The sequence below is a fragment of the Motacilla alba genome, chromosome 13 (assembly GCF_015832195.1).
Source record: "Motacilla alba alba isolate MOTALB_02 chromosome 13, Motacilla_alba_V1.0_pri, whole genome shotgun sequence".
Classification (NCBI taxonomy): Eukaryota; Metazoa; Chordata; class Aves; order Passeriformes; family Motacillidae; genus Motacilla; species Motacilla alba.
This window is the reverse complement of record NC_052028.1, coordinates 11,229,506-11,255,792: the sequence shown is the minus strand read 5'-3', so window position 1 is coordinate 11,255,792 and position 26,287 is coordinate 11,229,506. Positions and strand designations below refer to the sequence as shown.

The window sequence follows — 26,287 nt, the reverse complement described above, 5'->3', positions numbered from 1 at the left end:
TCCCGAGCCCGCCCTGCGCCTTGCCGTCACTGACGGGCACCCTGCTCGGGGAGCTCCCCATCCGATCCAGCCTCCCTCCGGGCTCGTGTCCCGGTGCAGCCCTCCCTGCAGAGCCCCCCGCTGCCCCCAGAGCCGGCAACAAGCGCCGCAGCCGCCCCTGTCTGTCTCGCCCGGCATCCAAACCCCTTGGGGTGCTCCCGGCCTGACACCCCCCCTCCTTCCCCCGGTGTCCCCCACCACCCTGAGCCGCCTCCCGTACCCTCTCCGCCGAGCTTACCGATGTTCCCCTCGATGGAAATCTTCCTGAGGCGCTTCTGGAAGCTGGATTCGAGGGAGCCGGCGGGGCTCTGGCAGTGCCGCTTGGCGGGGGTAGACATGGCGGTGCCGAGCGGGAACTCAAGGGATTCCCGGCTGCTCCAGCGCACTTTAAGCGTCCCGCCAGGCGGGTGGGCGGGATGGCCGCTTCCCGCCAGTCCTCCCCGGGAAGAGGCGGAGGCGCTGCCCCCTCCCCCGCCGCTCCTGCCCAGCTCCTGCTGCCGCGGTGTTACAAAATGGGCGTTCGGCAAGTGAAATGGAGAAGAGAGCTTTGTGCAGGAAGTGACTGTAGCACGGTTCCACTTACTGATCTAATTTGCATTTCTGTAAACGAGTTCGCCATGTTGTTTGATTTACTTACGTAAACTTGAGCGTGCACTTAAAAAAAGTCTAAAAAGCCTCCAGCTGTGGGGGTGGGGTGGTTGTTAGTTTGGAACATACAATGAGATGGGGCATTGTAGGCTCCGAATCTGTTTTGGTACTGGCTGGAGGAGAAACACTCGTGGATGAATGGCGTTCATCCGGAGATTACTCAGAGCAGCTTCTGGGCTCCACACACCCATGAGGGGGCTCCAGGAGCCTGCTTAACTCTAGGCATGGGTCCTCTATCAACTGTGTAGACAAGTTGAAACATGAGCTGGTTATCCAAGGGGAAGGGGGATGGAGGATTCTTAGATAATGAGTTATTCCAACTTCCTCCTTCCTCCTCGGTAATACAAGGTGAAATCTAGCTAGGTCTGGTGTGTTTGGAGGAAATGGGAGGGAAGTAACTTTTCCGTTCTTTTATGATAATTGTGACCCATTGTCTCTTCTTTCCCCATCTCCTCCAAACACACCAGGCTTCAGTGACCGAAGCGAGCAGATTGTTTCACGTGGGGTAGCGTCAGCCTTTGAAGCTGGTAAGTGCTAGTTCTCACGCACGGAGCGCGCAGCCAGAGCGCTCCGCGGTCCGCGCCACGCGGGAGCGGCGGCGGGCGGGGCGGGGGCGGCAGCGCGCGGGGCACGCGCAGAGCGGCGCGCGGGGCCGGGGCTTTGTTCGGCGCGGCGGGCGGGCGGCGCGTGCGCACAGGCGGCGCGCGGGGGCTCGGGGGTGGGGCCGGGCCCCACCGGGCACATGAGCCCCGCACCCATCCCGGCCACGCCGCGGCCGCTCCCGTGCTCGGCCGAGGCTCGCGGCGCTCCGTGCCCTCTCGTCACGCGGCCCTCCCCGCGTACCGGCCGCGGGCGCTGCGCCATCGCCGGGGGCCCGCCAGGGCGGCGTCCGGGACCGCGCTCTTTGTGCGGAGGAAGGCCCGGCCCAGCGGAAGCGGGAGCACCCGCCGCCATTTCCTAGCGCGCTCTCGCTGCAGGCTCGCCCGCTCGCTGCCGCCTGACCGGGACTAGGCGCTGTCCGGACAGTGGATCAGGCTCGGAGCCCTAGAACCAGCGCGGAGCCCCACCATGTGTGCGTGCGGGGAAGGGGCAGGGCGCGGGCCGGGGGCGGGAGCGGCGCCGTGTGTGTGAGGCGGCAGCGGCCGAGGCAGAGGAGGATCAGGGAGGGCCGGGGCACAGGCCAGGGGGGCCGCCGGGCGCTCTGAGGGGGTGCGGGTGGCGGCCGTGCTGAGCAGCATCTCAAAGGGCCCGTTCTGGTCTTTCCAGCTACCACAGAAACAGAGACAGAGCAGAGCCTCGCCCCCAATGTGATGCTGAACACAGAGAGCAGCGAGGGATACGTGGTGAAAGTCCGGGGGCTGCCTTGGTCTTGCTCCACCGAGGAGGTGCAGAGGTTCTTTTCCGGTAAGTGGGGCTGTGGAGGAATAAGAGGTATGGGAGAGGGGTCGGACTCTGCTGTCAGTTGGGGGTCCCTACCAGGGACACTGTAGCGGTGAGAATGCTGTAGTAAGCAGTTGCAGGAGGCATTCAGTAGCCAGTGCAGTTTGTAGTGCAACAAGTGCTTCAGCCAGAATCTGGGATGCAAAGCCATGTTCATGCTAGCAGGAACTCAACACAGAGGGGCTTAGTCTGAGTTGCTGGGATAGCCACAACTGCCTCTGCTGTTTGAGTAACCAGGAGACAGAAGGTTCAATTTTAAAGAAAGTTCAACCTGAAGCAAGAATTTTAAAGCTAAATCAGTTTAGTTCTTGTATTGTCCCAATAGACTAATGTCTGTTGGGACAATGTAAGTGTTCAGTGTGTGTATCCTTCCCCAGGTTATTAGCATTTGCAGTAATAAATAGTGGTGATAAATCCATGCTCTCTGCAGTGACTGACCCTTTCAAAACTGCTTCAGAAGTTTGATGTATTTGACTTTGTTCTGATTTAGTTTATTATACTTAAACTGATTGTTAGTATTCCTTTTTTCACACTAATAAGTGTTAAGATCAAAGTGTGTTCAACTTGAGGCAGAAAAGCTTTGGAAATAGCTAATTTGCAGTTATCCTTTAGCTGTAGGTTTGACTAGAATGATAACTTTAGTTAGTGTCTAGTGTTAGTTAATTGGTCTCTTTAAAGTTGCATTGCAACAGGAATGCTGCCGATTTTATTGTTATGATATAATTGATACTCAATATATTTTTGGTTTTAGGCTCTCTGAAACTTTCAAAGTAACACTGTTCCTATAATAATTAATGTAATTCTGGCCTTTCTGTTTAATTTTCAGATTGCAAAATTCTGAATGGGGCTTTGGGTATCCGTTTCATCTACACCAGGGAGGGCAGACCAAGTGGAGAAGCATTTGCTGAACTTGAGTCAGAGGAGGATGTGAAATTGGCCCTGAAAAAAGACAGAGAAACAATGGGACACAGATACGTTGAAGGTTTGACTCAGTTGGTCTAGTAACTGACAATGCTGTGTTTGTGCTTGATGGGTTTTTGGTTAATTGCCTTTTTTGTCTCTTTAAAATGCATGTGAAAGGACAAATGGACTTGCATATCATAAGTTGACTAGTTTCAAGGCAAATGACTTTAAAAGCTCTTCCTTACTCCAGAATGCATTAATTCTAAGTGCCTTTTACAGTTTTCAAGTCAAACAACGTTGAAATGGACTGGGTTCTGAAGCATACTGGTCCCAACAGCCCTGATACAGCTAATGATGGTTTTGTACGTCTTAGAGGACTCCCATTTGGCTGTAGTAAAGAAGAAATTGTACAGTTTTTTTCAGGTATGTGGGATAAAAGTAGTAGCTATAGCACTATTGGTTTATGCTAAAAATACCCCAACAAACCAAACATGGATTGCCCAGTAGTACATCCAACAGTATTATCATGGGTATTAAAAGTAAATAAAGCAATTCTTCACTAGTTTTCTGGGCATGAGGAGTCCTTTGGATCACTTCCTAAAATACTTGATAATTAAATAATTTAGAGAATGCCAAAAGGGTGCTTGAATTTATACTTGGTGGGACATGCTGTTCCAAGAAAGGATTCTAGAAGAGGGTCTTGCTTTCCAAATAAAGCTGAACATTGCATGTGGGAGGCTACTTCCACCCCTGGCCTTGGATGATTGGCCCTGGTCAGTGAAGGATGTAGAACACACCAGTGGGCTCTGTGTAAGGAGCAGGTTCTCAGTAAGGGCCCATGACCTCTTCCCAACATAGAGCCAGTATTGAATGAGATGCAGAAAAAAACCTGCTGAATTCTACCCAAATACAGATCTATAGATTTGCCCCTTTCTCTTCCTATGGGGATAAAAAACTCACCAGACCCTTGATGTTGCCTTGCTCAAAGTTTTTTATGGATGAAGGGATAATGTCTTGTTTTGACTAATTTTTACTTTTTTTGCAGCTGTTTTATGTTTACAAACTGGAATTAGACTAATTAAATGTCTAAGAATGGAATCTGTTGTTTGTTTAGGATTTCACTTGTTATTATTTTCAAAATACTAGATTTCTAAATGTTTTGCTGTTACTAGATGTGATAAAGCTTGCTGTTTTGCTTTAAAATACAGTAGAAACATTACCAGTTTTACAGTTTCAGAACTTGTTTTTTTTCTTTTTTGTTTTCTGAATTGGTGATATGAACATGAGCAATTTCTAAGCATGTGCATTTTAAGCTGTTTTTTTCTTACATGGTGAAGTAATTCAATCTTTATAAGTTGTTCATGTGCTTAATATACAAAATGTGTTTCTTCTGTTCAGGAACTAATACTTAAAAATTACTTCATGATTTTTTTCTTAATTAAGCACTCCTAAAGATAAAAAAATGCTGAAACTTGATGTTTGCATAAGACTAATTATTTTACTTGAGTGACTTCTAGTAAAATTACTTGTTCTATATTAAGCTGTTTAACTTGCTGTGTTTAAATTTAAGTTCTCTTAAAAAGTTCGTCTTAAATACTTTCACAGAATTGACGAGGTTTGTAATGATGTGTGAAGTTCTTAACGCACCCTGCATTAGATGCTTTCTCTGGGGGGCTGTCCCTGACCCTCGGAGCATTTCTGAGCTCTGCAGGGTGGGTTAAGAACCTGAACTGAATGGTATGTGATCGTGGAGCTCTTTGTTGATGTGCCTTTTTTATTCTGGTGTTCTAGAATCAACATACCATTCGCTTAAAAGTGTTTAAATTCTGGTGTTTTTAAAGCTATAAGAAAAAACTCATGACTGGGCTTGTGATGTTAATATTGCCCCCCTACTGGGGTTATTTGTCCTTGGGTTGAAGGGTTGGAAATCGTGCCAAATGGGATAACATTGCCGGTGGACTTCCAGGGGAGGAGTACGGGGGAGGCCTTCGTGCAGTTTGCTTCACAGGAAATAGCTGAAAAGGCTCTAAAGAAACACAAGGAAAGAATAGGGCACAGGTGGGGATGGATGGTTGGTTGGCTCTGTCACTTTTCTTATGGTAAACAATTAAATCCATATTCTCTCTTCTGAAAGTGTTAGCACCCAAATCAAAATTAATATTGTGGTCTCTAACTTGGCGATGAGTAATGGTACTGATTGCTACAGTGCGTGTGGCACAGACTGTTTATAGATCTACCCAAAAATACAAGATAAAATTGGGCTAAACTAAAATGTGCTTTGGAAAATGAGTAGTAACAGGCATTCAAAACTATAGCTTGGAAATGACAAAGTTGAGAGACTATGGCTTTAACTTCTCAAATAGCACCAATTCTGCCTTTAGCTCTAAAGACATGCACAGTATTCTTACTACCATAAGAAAATGTGATACTTTCTAAACTTGTTTTATAAGTTGAAATGTAACAAATTTACTTACTTGTATTAATCTTCAATGTAATAAGCATAGCTTTCAAGAAATTGTCACAAAGGGTTTTTATTCAATTTTACTTGTGACTATTTTTCATTGAAGCATGCACCTTTTGCCTACGCTGAATCACTGAAGCATAGGCTGGGTTCAGTAGTACATGCAGAGCTTTTTGTGGCATCCTGATGGGTTAAACTCTCGGTGGAGATCGGGTTTTTAACCCTCTGTTTCTGTTGCCTCGAGCAACAGTGCTGAGTTGAGTGGACGCTGGTCCCTCCTACATTGTTTGACTAACATTTTAAATTGGGGGGAGGTGGGTGGGGAATCAATATCGCTCCCCCGCCCTTAAGGCTGGGATACTGCAAAGTATGAGGAGCACATAAACCCTTCAGTAATTTTAATTTCTTGAAAATACACTGATTTAAATGTAATGTAGTGCTAATAATAGAAAGTCATTGCCTACATAACGTAAAGAAACCTGGCTTAAAATTACTGCCAGTGTCGAGGCTATGACTAAATGGCTTGTTGTAATGTGAAGTTGTGAGGTGTTTGTGGAAGGAATCAAAGACTGACTTCTGCCTGTGCAAACACTTGTAGGTACATTGAGATCTTCAAGAGTAGCCGAGCAGAGGTGCGCACTCACTACGACCCTCCCCGCAAGCTGTTGGCCATGCAGAGACCTGGTCCGTACGACAGGCCCGGCCTGACGCGCGGGTACAACAGTCTGGGTAGAGGAAGTAGCTTGGAGAGAATGAGGCGTGGAGCCTACGGAGGAGGTAAGTGCACGGGGGCCCAGGGAGCTGCTCCTTTGAGAAGCAGCAACTCTTGGACCTGGTAGTGCCTCCCCAGCTGTGTATGTGTCCTTGGCCTTAATTCTTGTAGAAGAAATGAAATGTTGTAGTAGTCGTTGTTTGCAGTGTGTACTGTGTATTTGGATCTTTCTGTAGTCGAAATGAAAGTTTATTTGAAACTTTGTGTAGTTGAAATGAACATGTCCAATCTGTTTCTAGGTTATGGAGGTTATGATGACTACAATGGGTATAATGATGGCTATGGGTTTGGTTCTGATAGATTTGGAAGAGGTAAGGATCTCTAATAGGAACAGTAACTGAACTTACGACATGTCCCAAAAGAAACTAAAATACATCTGAAAGACCTAGAATGGACTCTTTTCTCCGCAGGGATGTCGGACCACAGGTACGGCGACGGATCGTCCACCTTCCAGAGCACGACCGGCCACTGCGTCCACATGCGAGGTCTGCCCTACAGAGCCACGGAGAACGACATCTACAACGTGAGTGCCACACGCTGCTCCCCAGTGCATGGCTTCGGGCCCCGGGTCCTTGTGGGGACATACCAGCTGCACTGCAGCTGCAGTGTTCCTCTGGAGAAAACGGCTTGTTGTAAACCCAAACTGTTGCATTGGTGCGTTTTAATCTGTGTGACTGTTCCATGTGTAGTTCTTCTCACCTCTGAACCCTGTAAGAGTACACATTGAAATCGGACCGGATGGCAGAGTAACCGGAGAGGCAGACGTTGAATTTGCTACTCACGAGGACGCAGTGGCTGCTATGTCCAAAGACAAAGCAAACATGCGTAAGTCTGACTGCTCAGAAGAGGTGGCTTTAGAGAGCTGCCAGCACTGCGGTGTAGTGCATCTGCTGCAACTGGACTGCCAGAGATTCCACTGCAGCTTCACTTGCAGTGAGACAAGCTGCATGGGTTTGGTGTGAAATGCTCTCATGGGAAAACTTTCTTCTTGCAGAACACAGATATGTAGAACTCTTCCTGAATTCTACAGCAGGAGGAACTGGTGGTGCCTATGGCAGTCAGATGATGGGAGCAATGGGTATGTAATGGTGTCACTGCACTTGGAAGCTGGCTTGCTTTGTACAGCTCCTGCTTTATTGTGTATATTTGTGGGCATCAAAACTGAAATTCAACATTCTGTCTTAATCACACAGTCAAGGAGTCGGAAGGGGTAGTCCAAGATTGGAACACTAGCACATTGCCAGGTATATAATCATTTTGGGGATACATTTGAGCTTTAATAGGTTGAATAAACTTGTGGCGCTGAGTGTGGTGTGCCTGGTGGGATGAGTGGCTTCTTTGGGAGCACGGTAGTGCAAAATCTGAGAGATGCCTGTCCTTTTTATTCTCCTTCCCCTTCCTTATTGGGGGATACCAGAACATAGTTTGGTGATGGAGGATGTATCTGTGGCATGTGACCTGCCATTCAAGCTGAGTCTTGGTGGTGAGAGAGAGATACTTGGAATTGGGAGAAATGGTCTGAATTGCTCTAGCAAACCCCAAAACTGTTTAAAAATCTAAAATGTGTGTTTGCAGCACAAGTCTTAAATGCCTGTTGCTGTTATGCCTCTAAGACAGATACCCTCCTGACACCCAGCTGGGCTGGTTTCGGAGATGAAGGTGGGGTTGGTTTCTGGGGGGCTCCTTTCTCTCGAGGGTGCTGGGGTGGGGGGTGTGGATGCACTGCTGCTTTTATAGTATTTGGTTACAAAATGTTTATAGTTCTAATGCTGATACTGAAACTACAGAAAGGAGTGTAGGCAAGTGATGAGGTGAAGAGCAGTTGTTTGTTTAAATGGAGGTATGTGTGTCTGAGCCACAGCACTGCTCTGATGTGATTGATGCACAATCAGTCTGGGGCAGGAATAAGTCTGTCAGGACCATGTACACGAGTGACTCCAGTTAATGAGCTTCTGTGCTTCTGGAAGGGCAGCACTCAGTGTGAGGTCCCTTAAAGTCAAGCTTAAGTTTGTTGGGGTGTGTTGCACTGCAGATTGATCCTGTTTAGTATAGTCCACAGAAATTGTAAAAGTAACTTCTAAAGTTCTTGTTGCTGCTTGATTGCAGGGATGTCTTTAGAAACCCCATCACTTTCCTTGAGCATGTTAAACTTCCCTTGGTGTGAGCAAGGTAGTGCCAGAGTGCAGGGGCTGTTGGTTGGGTGAGGGCTGGGTTTGTTAATGATGAGCAGATCTTGACTGGCAAGTTCTTAATGTTTTTACCCTTAACTTAAAGGGAGCCAGTCCAGTTACGGTGCTCCAGGCAACCAGCAGCTGAGTGGGGGTTATGGAGGAGGATATGGAGGTCAAAGCAGCATGAGTGGCTATGGTAAGAGCATTTCTTTGTTGGTTTCCATTGGGCCAGGTGCAGCTGGCTTAACATGCCCTTCACTGGTGTTGAAGGGTTGTGTTATAACCAGGCTCTGAAAGATAAAGGTGTGGCTACTGTGAATTTTGGGGAATGGGGGGATCGAGTCAAAGCTGCAATGGGGAGCTGAGGGGGGGAAATGTGGAAAACTATTCTGAAAGGGGCAGGAAATGCCAGTCTCAGACTTGCATTGCTCTGATCACTTTTCTTAACCCGAAAGCTGGAGAGCAGCTTTGTTTTAAACACAGTGCAAATGGGGGGGGGTCATGGGAGGCTGGGTCCTCCCTATTCCCCCAGAGCAGTGGTAAAGCTCTGGCTTGGGAAGGGGGTGATGCAGAGCTCGTGCTGTCGTTGAACATCCGATAACTGGCTTTGGGTACGGAGCTGTAAACTGACACTTTGCAGCGTTGGGCACGGTAGACGGTATTTACGAGGTGGCCCAGCAAGGACAGGCGTTGGGGCAAGGATGCTTCGAGTCGGCCTGAGGCAGCTGTGAACCTGCTGTCGGTTTCCCCCTCAGACCCCGGGAGCCAGGGCGCCATGAACAGCAGCTACTACAGCAGTGGGAACCGCGCATCCATGGGAGTGAACGGCATGGGCGGCATGTCCAACATGTCCAACATGAGTGGTGGCTGGGGAATGTAACCAATCGCTGACTTTTGGTCACATCTTTTTTAAAAAACAAAAAAACAAAAAACTAAGTTTAACAGTTTTGCAATACGAGCTTGTGATTTATGCTTTACTGTAAGTGAATTCAGGATTGTTTTAAAACCTTTCAGGTTCAGTATTTTTGAACATACAGAAATGAACATTCATCTAGGATGTAATAACCAAGTAAAGACTATAACTGTTAAACAATTTGGAGCGTTTCTCAAGTTAGTTTTGTTGTAGGAGTGTATTTAAGCAGTAAGCGTATTTAGGTTAAAGCTGTTTGAATTATGTTAAATGTTGCTCTTATACCATATTACATCCAACACTGTTTTGAATACATGTTGAAAGAGACATGCTTTTTTGTAAAGAACCAATATAGGAGCTGTGTCTGAAAATCAAAGTGAACATTTGGCATGTTAGTTCTAGTTTCTTTCTTTTAATATCCTGTAAGGCATGTTAAAGCTTTTTTTTTTTTAAGTTAATGGGGGAAACATGTTGAGACGCAATACGGCTACTTTAGGATTTTGGTCTTGGTGTTCGTATAAAATTCTGAGGCCTTGATTTAATCTTTCATTGTATTGTGATTTCCTTTTTAGGTGTATTGCGCTAAGTGAAACTTGTTAAATAAATCTTCCTTTTAAAAACTGGAACTCACTCCTTCTTGACCTCCAGCTTCTTGTAACCACACTTAGACCCATGTCCTGTGACTGTTGTGCTCTTGCCCTGCAGCTGCCACGCAGAGCACTGACCCATAGAGTGTTACAGTGACAACTGGGGGGGAGCAAAGGCAGCCACCCCTGCTGCTGGGGCTGCCCAGTGGGCGTTCGTTCAAAGCGCGGCCGGGCTCTGCCCTGAGCAGGGGGCCTGGGCCCTGAAACTGCTGGGGGGATGAGAGGTGATTTCTGTGCTTTCCTGTAGGCATCCTGGACTGGGCAGCTTACTGCAACCATGTTTCAATAAATGTAACTTGTCAAACATCCTGCTTAAAGATGTGATTTTTGTAAGCAACATAGTTACAGCTTTTTAAGCCCTGCGACTTCTCCCGAAATAATTCGGAATTTGCTTCCATTTAGTCAGTATTTTGGTTGCCCGGGGTAAGGAACCCTTTGTCCTAAAGGGTTAAGAACCTGAGGTTCCCTTCGACAATGATGAAATTGTCCTGTTCTGTAGCAGCAGAGCTGTAAGGGTGGAATTCTGAGCACTGGGTATTTCAGCCATGGCTGTCTGCCATGACAACAACCTGCTTCCTGAGGGGATTGCTGAGTGAGCCCAGCTCAATGGCCACGTGGCCCTGCTGTGCCTGTGCCAGAGCCGGAGCAGAGTGGGGATGGCCTCTGGGTTTGCACTGTTCCACATGGAGCCTCTGGAAGAAGCTCACTTGGTTAAAGAGCTGCTCTGGAACCTGGGGCACACACGGGTTGGTGTTGGGTGCTGCCTGGGGCCAGGGCTGCCTTCATGCTGCTGTTGTGGTGACAGCCCTGTGCGCTGGCACAGGAACACAAAACTGCTTTGGGATCCCTGGCACAGCCAAGCCCAGGCCTGGGGGCTGGAGCAGCAGCTGCTCCCCTCTGTCCCAGGGTGGGCACAGTGAGCTGGAGCCACTGCCCTTTTGTTTCTGGAAAAGGGTGAAAGTTCCAGCTGCAGAGCAATGGCTTCATCTGGCACCTTCTACAGAATATCACAGTGTTGGTCAGGTATCCCAGACACATTCTGCTACCTTTAGCTTAAACTCTGGATATGCATGGCTGGAAAAACATTCTTTTCTAGGATCTATGACTTGACAGGTGTTAAAAACTAGAACTTCACTTGCTTTCAGTTTTTGCAAAAGACTTTATTGTGTAACTACTGCACTGTGGTCACAGCGACTTCCAGAACGAGTATAATGTGCAGTTTTTGACTCTGCAGTGAACTGAAGGCACATTCATTGACACTCCTTATAAAGCTTTCTATAGACAATTCATAAATTGACCTTTTCCTCTCTGACTGACTTAAGAGCAAATACAAAACTGTACACGAGCCAGGGGAACACACGGAGCACCTACAGTGAGGGTAAAGAAATTCGCTTCATGTACAGAGAGACAATGATATCTACAGGGATCAAATAAATGTAGAAATGCCATATACAAATTTTAATACAAATATCTATAAAAATCAGAAAAATGAATCTTAGTTTCAAATAGAACTTTTGGGGAAATTACAGTTGATATAAGCTTCTTAATTATTTCAGTTGGAGAAGCATTAGCTTGCACAATCTCTACAAATTAATTTACACTGCCCTTACAGTGGAAGTTATCAGACCAGCCAGTCCAGTCTGCTGCACCAGAAGACACCTGCAATTCAGAATTAAAAAAATAATGGCTACTTTCCAATGTTAAAGTGGCTCTGTCAAAGGTGGGAGAGCCTTAGGAGGAGTTAGAGGAGCACTGCTGGAGCAGCAACGTGTGACAATTATCACAGACACGGACGGGTTTTGGGTAGGATGGCAGCGCGAGTTCGTTACTGGAACAAGTGTTGCAGAAGATGTCCCCACAGTTCCTGCAGTGGTGCTACAAAAAAAGAGTCAGAATGAGCACAGCTGCCTAAAAACAGCTTCAGGAAGAGAGAAGTCAGGCCTTGGGAACTGTGGCCGACTCCACTGAGTCACTCCACTTCCCACCAAGCCCAGCCCTCCCAGCAGCGCTTCCCCCTGCGCAGGGCAGGGCCGAGCACAGGGCGCGATCCCGGCGCAGCCGCCCTCCCCGGCTCGGGGACAGCCAGGAGCGGAGCAGGAGCAGGAGCCGGAGCGGGCGCGGGCCTGGCTGCGCAGGGAGAGGCTGTGCTGGCCCGCCCGCGGCTGCCGGGTCCCCGCGCTGTCCCACACCGCGGGCCGGGCACGGAGCAGCGCCTGCTCAGCTGGGAAGGCAGCCTGAACTCAGCCACAGCACCTCTCCACTGAGAGCACCGAAGCAGGGGGCAGTATTACTTTTTGGGTGGTAAATGCCATATTATTCCCTATTTATTTATCATGCCAACAAGATTTGGAATTGAACAGGTTCAGTCTTCCCTAGCAAGGTATGCAACAGCACCACGTTTGTTTTCCATGGATTATTTAAAAATAATCTTACCTTCCTTCTTGAGATGGAGAATTCCTTTTTACATTGCTTGCAGTGAGTTGCTTCATCATCCTTCAGCCACGTATGACCCTGGAAAATTGTATGAAAACCATGCTGGAGATACAAATAAACTTACAGGCATTTCACCAACGTTGCTGGTATTTTTCAAAAGCCACCTTTTAAAGCAGAATAACCATGGTGAAATTTGAAGGTGTTAAATTAAATTCATATGCTTAGTCAAAATATGCACGAGAGAGTACCTTTAGTGCTTTATTTACTTCTTTAATGTCTTCCATCTTCAGCTTCGATCTGGAAAAAAGAAATTATGCCCTGCATGATTTTCTATTTAGTTGTGTTTGGTTTTCCTTGCCATTCCACTGTCGAGCCATGAAACCCAAACCCCAATTCTTCAGTCAGCTCCCTGTAACCCATCTGAACCACTCGCTATCACTGGGAAGCTTTGGCAACTCAGGGTTTGACCCTTTTTCAGTATAAACAGAAGAATGTAGGAAAGGCACAGTTCCACTAGAAGAATTAAACATTTCCTTTAATGTTTCCACTCAGCCAGCTCACTCTAACAAGATCCTCCCTCACTTTCATTTCATGGCTCTTTAGTTTCTCATACATAGTAATTGCCTACTAAAATTCTTACATCAATGGATTTTTATAAGTAAATGAGATTTCAAATTCTTGATATTAGTCTGATACTCCAGCTTACATCACTTACAGGAGTTCTGTTCCCTAGAACTTACTGGCTCAGATGAAGTCCCATTTCTTGAAGAGCTTGCTCCTGCTCCTCACGGACCTTCTTCAGCTGCTGCTTCTCATCTTGCAGTTTTCTCAGCTCCTATAAAATCAAGCACAAAATCAAGTTTTTCTGTGCACTGCTTGACCTATAGCCTTGATCAGTCTACCCAAACTACCCAAGCAGTTCACAAGAATCGGCTCCTTTGCAAATTCCCCTATTTCTAAGGCTTGATTTTTAAAATTACAAGGGGGAACTATCCACAGGTTCTGCACAAACAATGGAATCATTTAACCATATTTACTAAGAAAAGGAAGATTTTCAGGCTTTGAACATCATTCAACATAGCTAGAAAATGGCAGTCCTGTGCCAACACAGGAGCACATAGACAGGTACAGGTGCACAACTGTGTCCTCAGAAACTGCTCCGTACGTGGCAGCAAATTCTCTTCAGGTTGAAAAGAACGTTCATGCTTAAAAAATAAATCCCATTCAGTTGTTCTTGAATGCTTGAAACTGTGCATACCTTTTTTAGTCCCTCCATCTGTTGCAATTCTGTTTTAAGCAGAGTGGTAGCATCCTTCTCTTGGTGCAGTTCTTTTTGCAAAGTTTGTCTCTGTTCCTTTTCGGATTTTAACTCCTTTTCCAGAGTCGAGCTATTTAAAAATAATTCATTCTAAAAAAACCCTATAGAGGAAGAATATCCTATAGCACTTAAGAATAGCAACAGTGTGAGAAGTAGAAATCTTGTCCAAAAGAGGGCAAAACTAGAGTGGTGTTCTGGGAAAGGAAAGAACAGGCAGCAGACGTCAAAAATGTTAACACTGTTAACATTTAACATATGTTAACATTTCAAGTCACAGAAAACAAACAGCAATGAAGGGCTAGAAGAAGAACAACCAACCAAAAGACCCCCAAAGAAACCAATCCCCACAAGTTAATATTTCACCACCTGTGTTTAAACTGTTGTGTTTAAAAGGGACACTCTACCCTGCAATCTGAACAGTGAAAGAGGATTTTTCTATCACTCTTAGACATCTTTAGAGGATTAACATTCCCTAAGAAAACACCCAGTCCCTTCAAAAATCCCAGTCCCTCTGGATGACAGTCAGTTCTATGCTCAGCTTACAAGCATGACCATATCTATCTCCTGATTTATTAAAAAGGCAATTGAAAGCTTCACTGCTAGTTGGAATAGGCAGATTTTTTGCTGCCACTCTGTGATGTGAATTAGATGTTCTGGAAAAAAACATGTCAAAATTCTGATGCTAACTGCACACTGTACTGAAGTGCTGTGCTTCCCTGGGCCCTGCCTGTCAATGTTGAAGCCAACAGAATTTCAAACTCCACCCTCCTTAGACCTGAGCATAAAAGGAATAGAAAACTCTTCTTAAAGAAACAGCAAAGGGAAGGAAAACACCTGCTCAGACTAAATACCATTTGCTGTCCAGCTGGGCCATCTGCTGCCGACATGAGTCGAGCCTCCCAGCCAGCTCCTCCTTCATCTTATTGCACCGTTCCTCTGCTGCCTGCCTGGCCTTCTCTGCCTGCTGCAGCCTGCACGGGAAGGAACACAGACATTTGTTTTCAATTCACTCCCCTGCATCCTCTCACCCTCTTCTTTTAGAGTTACCACAGGGATATAGGTTTATAACCTTATAATAACCTTTATAAAGGCTTGAACTGAAAATGCTAGTGGAGAAAAAAAAAAAGGCTTTCAACAGCAGTTGTTTCTAAAAAAAAAAACAAAAGCAAAGTCACACTTGTTCTTAAAGTGAAGTTAACATGTTTTTCAACAGCCTGCTTATGAAAAGAGCTATGGTTTTCCAGTGGGTCAGTTATGGGCATGTTTGCCTGGGAAGAGAGAACAGCAAGCCCAGAGGGATGAAGAGGAGAAAGTAAAAAAGCTTATGCTGGCACACAGGCCCGAATGTCTATGGGGCATATGGCAGGTCGTCCTGTAAAGGTTTATATTGGAAATTTTCTATTGACTTCAATGTTGACTTTCTGATCTTGCAATTATTACCTCTTTTCCATTTGTTTCATAGAGGACATCATCTCATTTGTTTTTCCTTCAAAAGAGGATATTGCTTCTGTTTTCTGTTGTAATGAACACTCGGCATTCTGTAGGAAATAGTGAACAGTGTTTAAAGTTTGCCACCAGAAAAACAATGTTCAGCTTGCTAAAGGCCATGCCTGGGTCTGACTGGAATGTGCAAACAAAATGCTGATAATTCCAGAGCAGACATTGCTCCAATTGTTTTGTTACAACCTCAGAAAAAACCCAAACCACCTTAACTATGTTTTGACCTATGCGATCAGCTACAAGCCAAAAATGTTCTCTTCTGAAAAAGCCTGAAGAAATAAAACCAGATTAAATTGACAGGATAAGAATACCAATGATGATTTGAATATAACAACTGTACTCAGTGGGCATGGAACCAGGAAGTAAAAAAAAAAACCAAAGAAATACTGCTTTCAAAAGCAAAGCCACACCTCAGCACTGGGGTTTTGCTGACTTGCGAGTGTCTGGGAAGCAGGTAAGGACCTGGGTAAAGCTTGAACAGGCATCAAGAAATAGGCCACAAAAATTGAAAGAAATCCTCTCTGGATTTCTGGAACCAGGTGTGGGAGAGGAAGGCTTGCTGAACTCTTCATGCATGGAGAGGTTAATGAAACTTTTGTTTCATTAATGAAAACAAGCTCTGTATGTTTTGTGTGAGCACTGCTACACCATGGCTTCCTTGTAGAATTGCCTATCATACAGTTTTGTTCAACTGAAAAAAACCATGTAAAACCACAACCCACCCAAACAAGAGAAACCCCACAAAAGCATCCCCAGCCCCCTGTACATACCTGGGATTTGTGAAACATCTGCAAGTTAATGGCCTTCACTTCTTCTAACTGTTGGCGAAGGGCAACTAAAGTGTCTTGTTTTTCATGAGTATCTTTTTCCAGAAGTTTCATGGCAATTTCCATTTCTGTTTTCATTCCAATTTGTAGCTCCAACTCTTTCTCTAGTTCCTTGCAAAGACATTTCCTAGTTACTGCTACGTAGCCGTAGGTCAGGGATAACACCCAGACAACCCCATACACAAACTACGTCTCTGCTATAATAATGCCAGTGGTTTCTTAAAAAGAGGCCTTTTACTTCCAAAATTCCAAAAGCCCCAATTCCCAGTACCTTACAGACACTGTTAATGACCAATGCCCAGCATCTTGCTTGCAATTGCTCTATGAATTCTGAACAGCTGCAAAAGGTGCACAGCTGTCATCTTGTATTTGTAATACTACCATAGGCAGAATCCTGTGTCTTTCACTTCACTTTCTGTAGTTAAGTTTCCTTACCAGCCTGATTTTTTTTTCTTCTTTCAACTGCTTCCAAACATCACTGTACATTTCATCAAGGCCCTGGCGAGATTGCTTGTAAGTATCCAATTCTACTTTTGTATCCTCTTTTGTTACCTACAAGAAACATCAGCTACATAAGATTACAAAGTATTTAAAGTATCTCTTTAATTCTTGTGTGTAACACAGTATTTCAACATGCTATTTCAAGTAAAATCCTACTGTTTTACAATCAATGACCTAGTAAACATTAACAAGCTGAAATTTTAAAGATACAATAATGATAAAAATACTTCAATACTTTACACTTTTTACTTTAATACTTCTAATATTTTGAATTCCTTCTTCCTTCTGCAAGTGTACTTCTGGGTGTGTAGTAAAGAACAGTAAAATCTAATGCCTGAGCATACAACACCCAAACCCAGTGACCTGCCTAGCAATGTGCTCAACTGTGCTGAGCATTCCAGTGCACAGTGGGCTGGGGAGAACTCACTACAGCTGATCAAAAGAGATCACTTATTTTAAGGATCCTCATCATCTCTTAGTAGGTGTCCCACCTCTACACTTTTTTCACTCCGTTCACGAATTAATTCGTTCTGTTGTTTTAGCTGCTGCTGCTCTTCCTGAAGGGATCCAATTCGGTCAGTGGCTGCTGCAAGCTGTGTGAAGAGAATGGATCTATATTTAATCACTGAGCAATCGTGCAGCATCTGGAGCAATTCTGAAGTCGGTAGCTCAGTCTCTGCAGCAGCTGTGCTGCTCACTTCACCTTCTGCTCTCCCCAGGAGCTGCCTGACCCTTCTGCAGCCATACCCACTGTCAGCCAAAATTAATGTGCCCACCAACATCTGTTCACCAACTTCTGCTTCACACCCTCATCAATTATTTTTAAATATTAACTGAGCAAAGAAAAGCACCACCATGTAAAAGGCTAAAATCCACCCTGGATCTGTGGTATGAACTGCAAGCCACACCAACCCATGCCAGTCTGTCCAGTCCCCACAGCTCACCAGTATCTACTCAAATATTTTAGGTGTAAGGTACAGTCTTAGGGAGTTTTGCCTCTGATGGAAAAGAGCTGTGAGAAATATTTAACAGACCAGATACAAACCTCTTCCTGGAGTTTTGAATTGGTCTTTTCTAAACAGTCTATTTTGTTCTGGAGATCTGCAACCGTGCAACTGCAGCAAGGAAGAGAGATGCATAAAAACAATAAATGAAGTGTCAATGTTCAACTTTTACTCCTGCCTTCAACAGTATTTTTACCATCTTGCATTTGTAAACAATGAAGTACTTTGGTGAGCTGGGGAAAAACTCACAGGAAGAACAACCATCCCTCTCAAGCACTGAGAGGACCATGTCCTTCTCCTGGCAGCCCTGTTCAGGCTTAGCTTTTGCAGTCGTAACACCTCTCCTGCTCAAGAGGGTAAGGGAGGCCTCCTTGTCCTGCTGAGCAACCTATGGGAGAAGAGCAGAGACTCTTCCTCCAAGGAATGAATTTCCAGATGCACTTGCAATAGTTTCTCTTGAAAAAAAATAGTTCCAAAGTGTTCTGTTAATCACTCTCAAAAAAGTTAACTATTACACACACTTGCTTTCCACATTGCATGAACCTTCAGAAGAGTAGGACTACAAAAAGAAACTAAGATTTTTGGGAAATAATCAGAAAAGGCATTTTAACATCAAACAAAAATTTACAAGACTGGCAGCAAAGACATTCAAAGTCATGCTGGAAAAGCTAAACAGGACAAGTGTTTGTATATGAGAACAGATGAAAATCCCACCTTAGATGTCGGTTCAGTTCTTCCACATAATGCTTCTGGTCAAGGACAGCTGTAATCCCTCCATCTCTAGTTGTAAAAGTGAGAATTTATTGATTGAGAAGAAACTAATTCATTTTGAAGTGCTATTCTGTACTAGGGCTTTCAGCATATACCTGCAAACAGAGCTAAAATCTTTTATCCTCTCCTCATAAAATACTTGTGTCTGAGCTGGATCAGAAGCACCAGGGAGGTCAAGCAGCTGCTTGGCTGCTTCTTAGAATCTCCACAGTGAAGTGCTCTGAAGTGACAGAAGCACATAAAATATGAAGATCTCTTCATTTGCTACAGGTTTTAGAAGACCTGTGTTGCTAACTGCAGTCTGAAATCTAATATTTCACTTAAAATTACATTTTTTCCTCCATAACTGATCTCTCCCTCAAAGACAGCTGCTTAGTTGAGAGGGTTTCTGAAACTGTGCTTAGAAACAAAGCAGTGAGTTGGCAATGGGTGACTTGGCAAATCTTCTCTTCTAAAACCAAATAAAACCACAATCTAGTATTTTGTGTACTTTTAATTTGGTCCCAGCTCAAGACTCAAAGTCCCCAGACTATTGTTAAAACTACCACAAATTCAGTCTCTGAAAGATACTACTTTTGTTTAGGTAACAAAATCTGGCTTGGGTTCTCTGTTTTGGATGATTAATAGTTTGAAATCTCCAGCACTCCCATCCTCCCACAGACTGTCTGAGAGGTTTGTTCTACAAAAACGGTAATGATTTGGAATTATTCATTCACCATACATACTGTTTGCCATCACCATCCTGTGTTTCCTTAAGGTACAAGGAAAAATCAATCACTCCAACCTGAAAAATATATTTAAGATATTAGCACACCTTCACAGTGCAATTATGTGTAGAAGCAGGCATACTGTATATCTGGAAAATGATAAAAATCTGAAGTTTAGATTTAGAGAGACAAATAATACCTATATTCTTCCTAGCTGATGCAAACATACAAGCTAGCATTTGTCATGAAAGCATCAAAGTAACCATATTATGTGTGAACAGTTTCCTTGCAGTTATTAGTTTTGACAGTGTTTCCATAAACTGCTACTTATGTACTTTCTTTAAATTCACTGAGGGAAATGCAACAAGCTTCCACATGGACCAGTTTGGAAAGAAATCTGGACCCATCTCAGTAAAGTATTTATAGATGTACTTAATTCTACTAGAATCCTATACCAACTGATCCTATTAAAGCTTTAATCTTCACCTGGGAATCCAAGTCTTCTCCTTTCAAGCAGAGGTTTGCATCAATAACATTCAGTCCAACCAGCAGACCCACAATAACTGCTCCTTCCTCCTCCATCATCAATGCATCGGGTTCATAAAATTCACTGGAACAAACAGTACAAGGCCTCACTGCACATCAAACAGTTATAATGGCACTTCCATCACTGAAATCATACAAACAATAATGCAGCCTTTACAAAACTCAGCTGAGTTCTCACTTATTTATTGCATAATGCAGAAGATTTAGAACTCTCTCAGAAAATACTCTGCAAGTTCCTTTGTAGATTCACTGCAAAAACAATTAACCACTTGCTCTTCTGCAGGCTGCAAGAGCAAACTTTAACTGGTTAATTATGACTGTCCCTGGAGCCACAGGGGCTGTCAATGATTCAGGAATATTCAGGAATACAGGTCTGTGCTGTTACCTTAACAGATGCTTATGGTCCAGGAGTACTTTGAGATAATCTGCCAGTTTCTTTTGCATGAGTGCTAGATAAAGCCAAGCCCTCCCTCTGCCCACAGCAGTCCTAAAATGAAAAAATGCATGTTTTGGTAAAACCAAGGTGTTTTATTAACTAGATTTGTGCAATTCAAAATTCTCACTTTACAAAGTGAGGGGAAGGACATTATTAACTAAAAAACAACAACAAATCTCTGGGGAAATGAACTGTTGTCTCCAGAATACAAGAATATTTAAGTATATTCCTTCCTTCAGGGAGAAGTATATTGTAAAGTCTTCTTAATTTGAAAACCCATACATATTGTCAACTACCACCATAATCCAACCATTAACACATCCTAATAATAAAATCACGTCTATCTCAATCATCCTGAATTACTCAAACCAAATACTATCAGCACATGCACAAAATGATATCAAATCATGAAAGTGGGGGAAAGAAGAGGAAAAAATACCTGTGAATATTTTAGTTATTTTTGGCAAGGTTATAAAAGTTTCCAAATGCTGTTTTCAATCTGACAGTGTTGTTTGAGTCAGAAACTGAATATTTTGAGATATCCTCCTTATCCCTTGGAGAAGTCAATGCCTCCTACACACCCTATTTTTATTTTTTTTTTTTTTTTTTGGGAACAAGAGCTTGTTAAGGAAGCCAAGAGACTACACGAAGCATTCTTTTTCCCAGCAGTATGAGCAAAATGCATCATCCCCAACAATTAACTTACTTCAACTCTGGCAGATTTTTAACACTGGTTGCTATATCTGATGCTTCAGGACAAAGTTTTTCCACTAGCTCCAAAGGACCAAAAAACGATTTGTTCTGTCCAATAAAACTCTTCTTCACTAAAGGGAGCATACAGAGAGATTTGTGAGGAAAAATGACAGGCTTCCAACTCCAGAATTTTAGTCAAAATTTACTTTGTTACTTTATCAGCTTATAACACGTCTGTGGAAAGTGGGCATAAAAATACTCTGACAGTTTAGCAGGCACAAAATACAGGGTGTACAAGGGTAACCACAGAGTTATATCTGCATTACTGATTAGCATCATGTTTACAGAATTAATAATGCCATTCAGAAGTGAAGCTGGAGCCACAGCAGGACATGACAGAGTCCTTGACCTGCCTCTCCTCAGCCTGGCAGCCAGTGCCCACCTTTGAGCCCGTGCTTGAGGCAGTGCTCCAGCACCACGAAGAACTGCTGCAGTGGTGGGAAGTCAGAGTCCAGGGTCCGGCCCAGGCTCAGGGCTGACTGGATGAGGATTTTGATGCTGAGCTTCATCATGTTCATGAGGTTGGCACGCTCCTCCATGGTGTGACACCGCGTACCTGGGGGCATATGAGTGGGGAAAGGAAAGCTGTGATACAGTCCCAGAATCAAATAGGCTGGAAAAGACCTCTGAGATCATCAAGTCCAATGTATGATGAAACTAGGCCAGGGCACTAAGTACCAGATCCAGTTTTTATTTAAACAGGTCTGGGGACAGCGACTCCACCACCTCCCTGGGCTGCCCCTTCCAATATACAATAAATCACCTTTCTGTGAAGAAATACTTCCTAATGTCCAACCTAAACCTCTCCTGGTGCAGCATAAGATTATATCCTGTAATCTTATCACTGGCTGTCTGGGAGAAGAGCCCGACCCCCACCTGGCTACAGCCTCCTGTCAGGGATTGTAGATAGTGACAAGGCCACCCTTGATTCTTCTTTTCTCCAGACTAAACACCCCCGACTCCCTCAGCCGCTCCTCATAGGACCTGTGCTCCAGAACCTTCCCCAGCTCTGCTGCCCTTCTCTGCAGCCCCTCAATGCCCTTCCTGAACTGAGGCGCCCCGAACTGATCACAGCACTCGAGGTGCGGCCTCCCCAGTGCCGAGTACCTGGGGAGAATCTGCACGGAGACGCTGCGCAGCTTCTAAAGACCCCTCGCCGCGGTGCGCCAGCTGGGCCTCCATCCCGCGGCGGGAGCGAGCTGGGTAAACCCCCCCTCAGCGCCGCGCCCGGCCCCCGGGGGGCACAGGGCCCCAGCCCCGGCCGCGGGTCCCTACCTGAGCGGCGGGGCCGGGCCGGGCGCCCCGGGGCTGAGGGACCCCGGCCCGCCGCGTTACCACGGCTACGGCGGGGGCGGGCCGGCCGCCATCTTAGAGCCGTGCGAGGGGCGCGGGGCGGGCTCGGCCCGGCCGGGGCGTGTTGCAAAATGTGGAATTATTGTACAGATTTGCTTAAGAAAGGGTGTTTCTCGATCTTGGTACAATTTCAAGCCTAAGCGACAATAAGGGTGATTTAAGCCGTGAAACATCAGCTAACGAGCAAGCTGTGCCCGGGTGTTACAAAGGCGAATCACAGGTCAGTAGAATTGCCTCGTTAAGGTTTAGGGCTGGACATGCTGCAGTGACCTGAGGCCCAGGGGAGGTTAATAAAAGGATATAGCACTGATAGTGGACTCAAAGGATGCAGAATTTATGCGCCACAAGGACAGGCTGAGTCAGGAGAGGTTTAGGTTGAGATGAGGAAAAGGTTCCTCACCCACAGGGTGGTGTGGCGCTGGAATGGGCTCCTCATGGCAATGGTAACAGCGCCAAGCCTGACAGAGCTCAAGGAGCATTCATACAACACTGTCAGACACATGATGTGACTCTTGGGGATGCTCCTGTACAGGCCTAGGAGTTGGACTCAATGATCCTAGTGGGTCCTTTCCAACCCAGCATATTCTATGATTTTATGACATTTGGCAGAACCCCAAGATAAGGAAGAAGCTCATAAAGCCAAGGCAGCAACTGTGCTCAATCAGCTCTGACTGGGTAGAAGGTAATTCTGGTAGGGGCAGACTGTGACCACTGACCCAAAAGAACCGACAGCCTGAGCATGCAGACTAATGAGCATGGGAAGTGAGGATATCATTGACCAACAGAAGATAGAATGGTAATTCATCAGAGAACTAGGAAATTTGTAACCAATGAACATTAATGCCTAATGCCTAAAATACTGAAAAGTTTTGGTAGTCGTGCTGGCTTTGTGGATTTGCCACCCAGCCCCCTTGCTGTGCAAAACCATAAATAAATCAAATCCCTCCACTCTGTGCATGGATTGGCCTCTTGCAGACCAAGTGAAAGAACCTGTTTTGGGACAACAGATCCCAACAGGGGGAGTGGGACCAGGAGCAGGACCAGCTCCCTTGCTTCTTACGGCACCTACAGGATCTGACAGGAGCTGCCAGCCACAGCCCAGTGGCCACCAAAATCACGTTTTAAGCCACTGCTGTTTCAGCAGGACAGTCTTGCTGTCACCTGTGAGTCACACACGGCCACACTCTGCAGAAAAAACAGTGGCAGAAGCCCCAGCCCTGTGTCAGTCACACTGAAGATGGTTAACAATGTTTTTAAGATCATGCAAAGTCTCTCCAGTGTTTTCCTTTTTGTGCACACAGTGTTAATTCAGGGTTAAAAATGAGCAAAACTCCTCCTCGTGTCAGAAGAGGGAAAACAGAGTCATTCTAATCTAACTGACCTTAGTAACCACAATACACACAAAATGCTGTCATCTCTGCGTGCTACTCTAGAGTTAATTGCAAATACACTATATCCAGTATATACAATAGTATATACAGTATATAATCAATATACATTATAATATAGGTATATGTATATATAGAAGGAGTATACTGTATATTGTCTTTAGCCAATGGATGCCTCAAAACTGTATCTAGTGTGTTGACATAATGCTGAGGATTAAAAGCACCATAATATTTAGAATTTTGATCTCAATATTGTCAGGTTACACATTAGGAACAGAAAAAAAGCTGCACAAACAGTAAACCAGTGAGGTTTTTTGGGTGTTTCAAAGCAAAGCTAACTATTTTGATGGTTTTTTTGAATTTGAATTTTTACTTACCAGAAATACTTTGCCTCTACACCTTACTCAAGATACACATATTACCCACAAGACTTAAAAAAATAAAATAACATGAATGAAAAGCTCTTTATGAAAGCAATTTTAAACTTAGAAGTGTCTTAATATCACTTTGCATTAAGTTAAATAATTACTTGAACAATATTTTTCAGACTGTTGCAAATTTACACAGTCAGATACATCTTTTGCAAAACTGTGCAGGTTGGTACATGCAAAATAAACAGGTATTAGACACACTGCCAAAGCCAAGCTTTAAAGATTAGGCATCAGGTTACCCCAGAGCAAAAGATCAGATGTGATGCTGCAATCTTTAAGAATGCAGTCACACAGTTTTGTATCTTATTTGACTCAAGAGATTTGTTTCAACATCTTTTCGAAGCCACATGCCTTGTTTACTGTAATTATTCAGCACGCTTTGAAGTCAGAAAACACTGAAGCACAAAGGAAAGCTCACAGTTCTCCATCCCTTGGTCTTTGGGACTGCAAGTCTTTCTTGATTCGTTTTCTTTAGATTTGAAGCTTCTGGCCTCTCTGCAAGGCAGGACACAATCTCCTCAGTGGCAGACACTGGTTTTAGGATGGGGTTTATGTGTTTAGAACATGTGATCAACAGATCTGAAGTAGCAGACAGAGGTTATAAAATCTCTGGAAAAACATTACAGCAGGCAACAAGCTCCAAGTTTTCCACAAGTGGTCTTTTAGGTCTTGGCTTATTTCTTAAACATGCCTGCTTTAATATTTAAGTGCTTGGTCAAGGGTAAGTAATATTGAACAGGTAGAACAGGTGCATTAGTGCCTGTTCACATTTCATATACAAGTCATAAACTGATTTTTCATGCAGAATTTTCCATAAAACTTATTAGCATATTATCCAAATCCTTTGAACAATGTGGGAAGGTCGTGGTGTGTTCCCTTACTTTGCAAGGAAGAAGCAGAAAGATTATGGTAAAAGTTCCCTGAAATGTGGGAGCTTCATTTCAGGTAAGAGAATATTTTATTCCCTGCCCCTTGCCAAATGCTGTGTGTTGTTTTCAACTGCATCTATCTACAGCATTATCCCAAAAGCAAACACAGAAATTGGGATATTCTGCACTTTCTCAGGTTAGATCCCAAGTGTGCAAGAGGGGCACTGGGGAAACAAACCTGCGGCAAGTTTGGTGTGAGATTTTGAGGTGCAGGAAAAGAAAAGAGTCTATTTTCTTTTCAGGACAATTAATCTTCAACTCTGACTATGCAACACTGAGGAATTTTCACAAAAAAATGAAGAAGTCCATCAGGAGTAACACTGCCCCACGTTGCCACAACTCAACTGCATGGAACTTGCCTTTGAGTACTCAGTACCATTAAAAACAAAAAGGTCAGCACCAAACAGAGCAAAACTGAGCTCCAGCGCTCCAGAACAATTATGCACCAGGCTGAGACTCTGGAGTGCAGGGCTCCAGGCCCAGTTTCTGCTGCATTTGAATGGGTTTGGGTTTTTTCCCCACATTATAAATATCGCTGAGATTTATCTTCCACGTGATTCAACTAAAACCATTTAAATTCAGTTCTAAGAGACCTGTTCCATAAATCTGCCAGATCCACAAATGCCAATGTTGAACAAAGCAATCTGTGGTTAAACTGAAGGCATTTTTAATGTAGTTAAAAAGTAACTTCTAACAAATCTGTATCTTAGTCTGCTGGTCTAGTCTCTGACATGAAAGGTTCAGAGATTCCTTCCCGGAACCAGCAGCACTCGAGGGAGGATGTGGAATTTTGAGATATCCCTCAGTGCAGCCAGGCTGCTGGAGCTTTAAGGAGAAGGAGAAAAGGCAGCAAATAAAACAAAAGTAAATTTCTTCAAATATAACAGTTTAGGCTTCTTCTGGTTATAACGCATTTCTAAAATTCTATATCTGTGTCACTTGTTTAATTTTACTTCAATACAAAACTGCAGCATCTTAAAAAAAGAAATTCAAAGTAACGCCCATGCACCACTGACACGACCCAGCAGCACTTACGGGAGCGAACTCATTTGCGCACCACAAAAGCGAGTTTACTAAAGAAGCGGAGCCGTACTTGTCTTTGCCGGGCTGTCACTGCTGCCGGGCTTGGACACCAATCCCACCAGGGATGCGGACTTCAGGGCGCTGCCATAGCCCAGCGCCAAGTTTTCCGAGGCTTTCCTGGCCAGAGACAAGATAGGAGCAGACCACCGCGCTTCCTCCGGTTTCGCCTTCTCCTCGTTCCTCAGCTCGGCCGCGTCAGGGAGCTGTTTTTTGTCAATAATCTCGAAGTCTTCCTCCTTTCCCGCGGCGGGCGCGGCGCCGCGCTCCCCGGCAGCCATCTTGGACGGGTCACATGACCGCGGCTCGGGAGCCGCCC

The 26,287-nt window shown here is 44.7% G+C and overlaps 3 protein-coding genes across 21 annotated transcripts in view; 1 reads left to right on the top strand and 2 right to left on the bottom strand.

The window, feature by feature from the left end:
- Nucleotides 1-1,148, bottom strand: part of LOC119706342 (deoxycytidine kinase 1-like) — a 5,277-nt gene extending 4,129 nt beyond the window's left edge. For all 3 annotated transcript variants that reach the window (XR_005258508.1, XM_038149888.1, XM_038149889.1), the window contains exon 1: nt 278-1,148. Coding sequence is in view for 2 of the 3 variants with exons in the window: in XM_038149888.1 (XP_038005816.1) it covers nt 278-377 (100 nt within the window). In the remaining variant the exon portion in view is untranslated. The remainder of the gene's footprint in view (nt 1-277) is intronic.
- The window catches only part of HNRNPH1 (heterogeneous nuclear ribonucleoprotein H1), a 16,008-nt gene extending 5,713 nt beyond the window's left edge, over nt 1-10,295 (top strand). The window contains exons 2-16 of one of the 14 annotated variants that reach the window (XM_038149887.1): nt 1,155-1,214; nt 1,954-2,091; nt 2,954-3,109; nt 3,310-3,453; nt 4,950-5,088; nt 6,090-6,268; nt 6,503-6,574; nt 6,653-6,786; nt 6,953-7,088; nt 7,258-7,341; nt 7,457-7,507; nt 7,839-7,922; nt 8,370-8,432; nt 8,538-8,630; nt 9,190-9,967. In XM_038149887.1, the coding sequence (XP_038005815.1) occupies nt 1,155-1,214; nt 1,954-2,091; nt 2,954-3,109; nt 3,310-3,453; nt 4,950-5,088; nt 6,090-6,268; nt 6,503-6,574; nt 6,653-6,786; nt 6,953-7,088; nt 7,258-7,341; nt 7,457-7,507; nt 7,839-7,922; nt 8,370-8,432; nt 8,538-8,630; nt 9,190-9,314 (1,658 nt within the window). In that variant the 3' untranslated portion in view covers nt 9,315-9,967. Of the gene's footprint in view, nt 1-1,154; nt 1,215-1,664; nt 1,760-1,953; nt 2,092-2,953; nt 3,110-3,309; nt 3,454-4,949; nt 5,089-6,089; nt 6,269-6,502; nt 6,575-6,652; nt 6,787-6,952; nt 7,089-7,257; nt 7,342-7,456; nt 7,508-7,838; nt 7,923-8,369; nt 8,433-8,537; nt 8,631-9,074 lie in introns of all 14 variants that reach the window. The other 13 variants (XM_038149882.1, XM_038149879.1, XM_038149877.1 and 10 more) reach the window with 13 other exon arrangements.
- On the bottom strand, nt 9,665-26,287 carry RUFY1 (RUN and FYVE domain containing 1). 4 transcript variants are annotated; one of them, XM_038149869.1, is made up of 18 exons: nt 25,982-26,287; nt 21,170-21,343; nt 20,741-20,858; nt 19,984-20,085; nt 19,539-19,662; nt 19,071-19,129; nt 18,289-18,354; nt 17,616-17,685; nt 17,062-17,163; nt 16,505-16,621; nt 16,013-16,180; nt 15,183-15,280; nt 14,594-14,713; nt 13,683-13,812; nt 13,165-13,259; nt 12,673-12,721; nt 12,425-12,502; nt 9,665-11,866 (listed from the first exon to the last, which is right to left on the bottom strand). In XM_038149869.1, the coding sequence occupies exons 1-18, from the start codon at nt 26,247-26,249 to the stop codon at nt 11,723-11,725; spliced, it is 2,082 nt and encodes a 693-aa protein (XP_038005797.1). In that variant the 5' UTR covers nt 26,250-26,287; the 3' UTR covers nt 9,665-11,722. The 4 variants fall into 4 exon arrangements, with proteins under 4 accessions (XP_038005797.1, XP_038005800.1, XP_038005798.1 ...); XM_038149872.1 differs by having other exon boundaries at nt 11,723-11,866; nt 25,924-26,256; XM_038149870.1 differs by lacking the exon at nt 25,982-26,287 and adding an exon at nt 21,895-22,833 and having other exon boundaries at nt 11,723-11,866.

What these genes read in the sequence shown, in the direction of transcription:
- RUFY1 (XM_038149869.1), bottom strand. Translation starts at nt 26,249, where the DNA reads ATGGCTGCCGGGGAGCGCGGCGCCGCGCCCGCCGCGGGAAAGGAGGAA. An exon ending in AAGAAAAAAAAATCAGGCTG is followed by an intron (nt 16,181 to 16,504) that starts GTAAGGAAACTT and finishes TGTCTTTGCAAG; the next exon opens with GAACTAGAGAAAGAGTTGGA. An exon ending in ATGGGACTTCATCTGAGCCA is followed by an intron (nt 12,722 to 13,164) that starts GTAAGTTCTAGG and finishes TCTTTTTTCCAG; the next exon opens with ATCGAAGCTGAAGATGGAAG.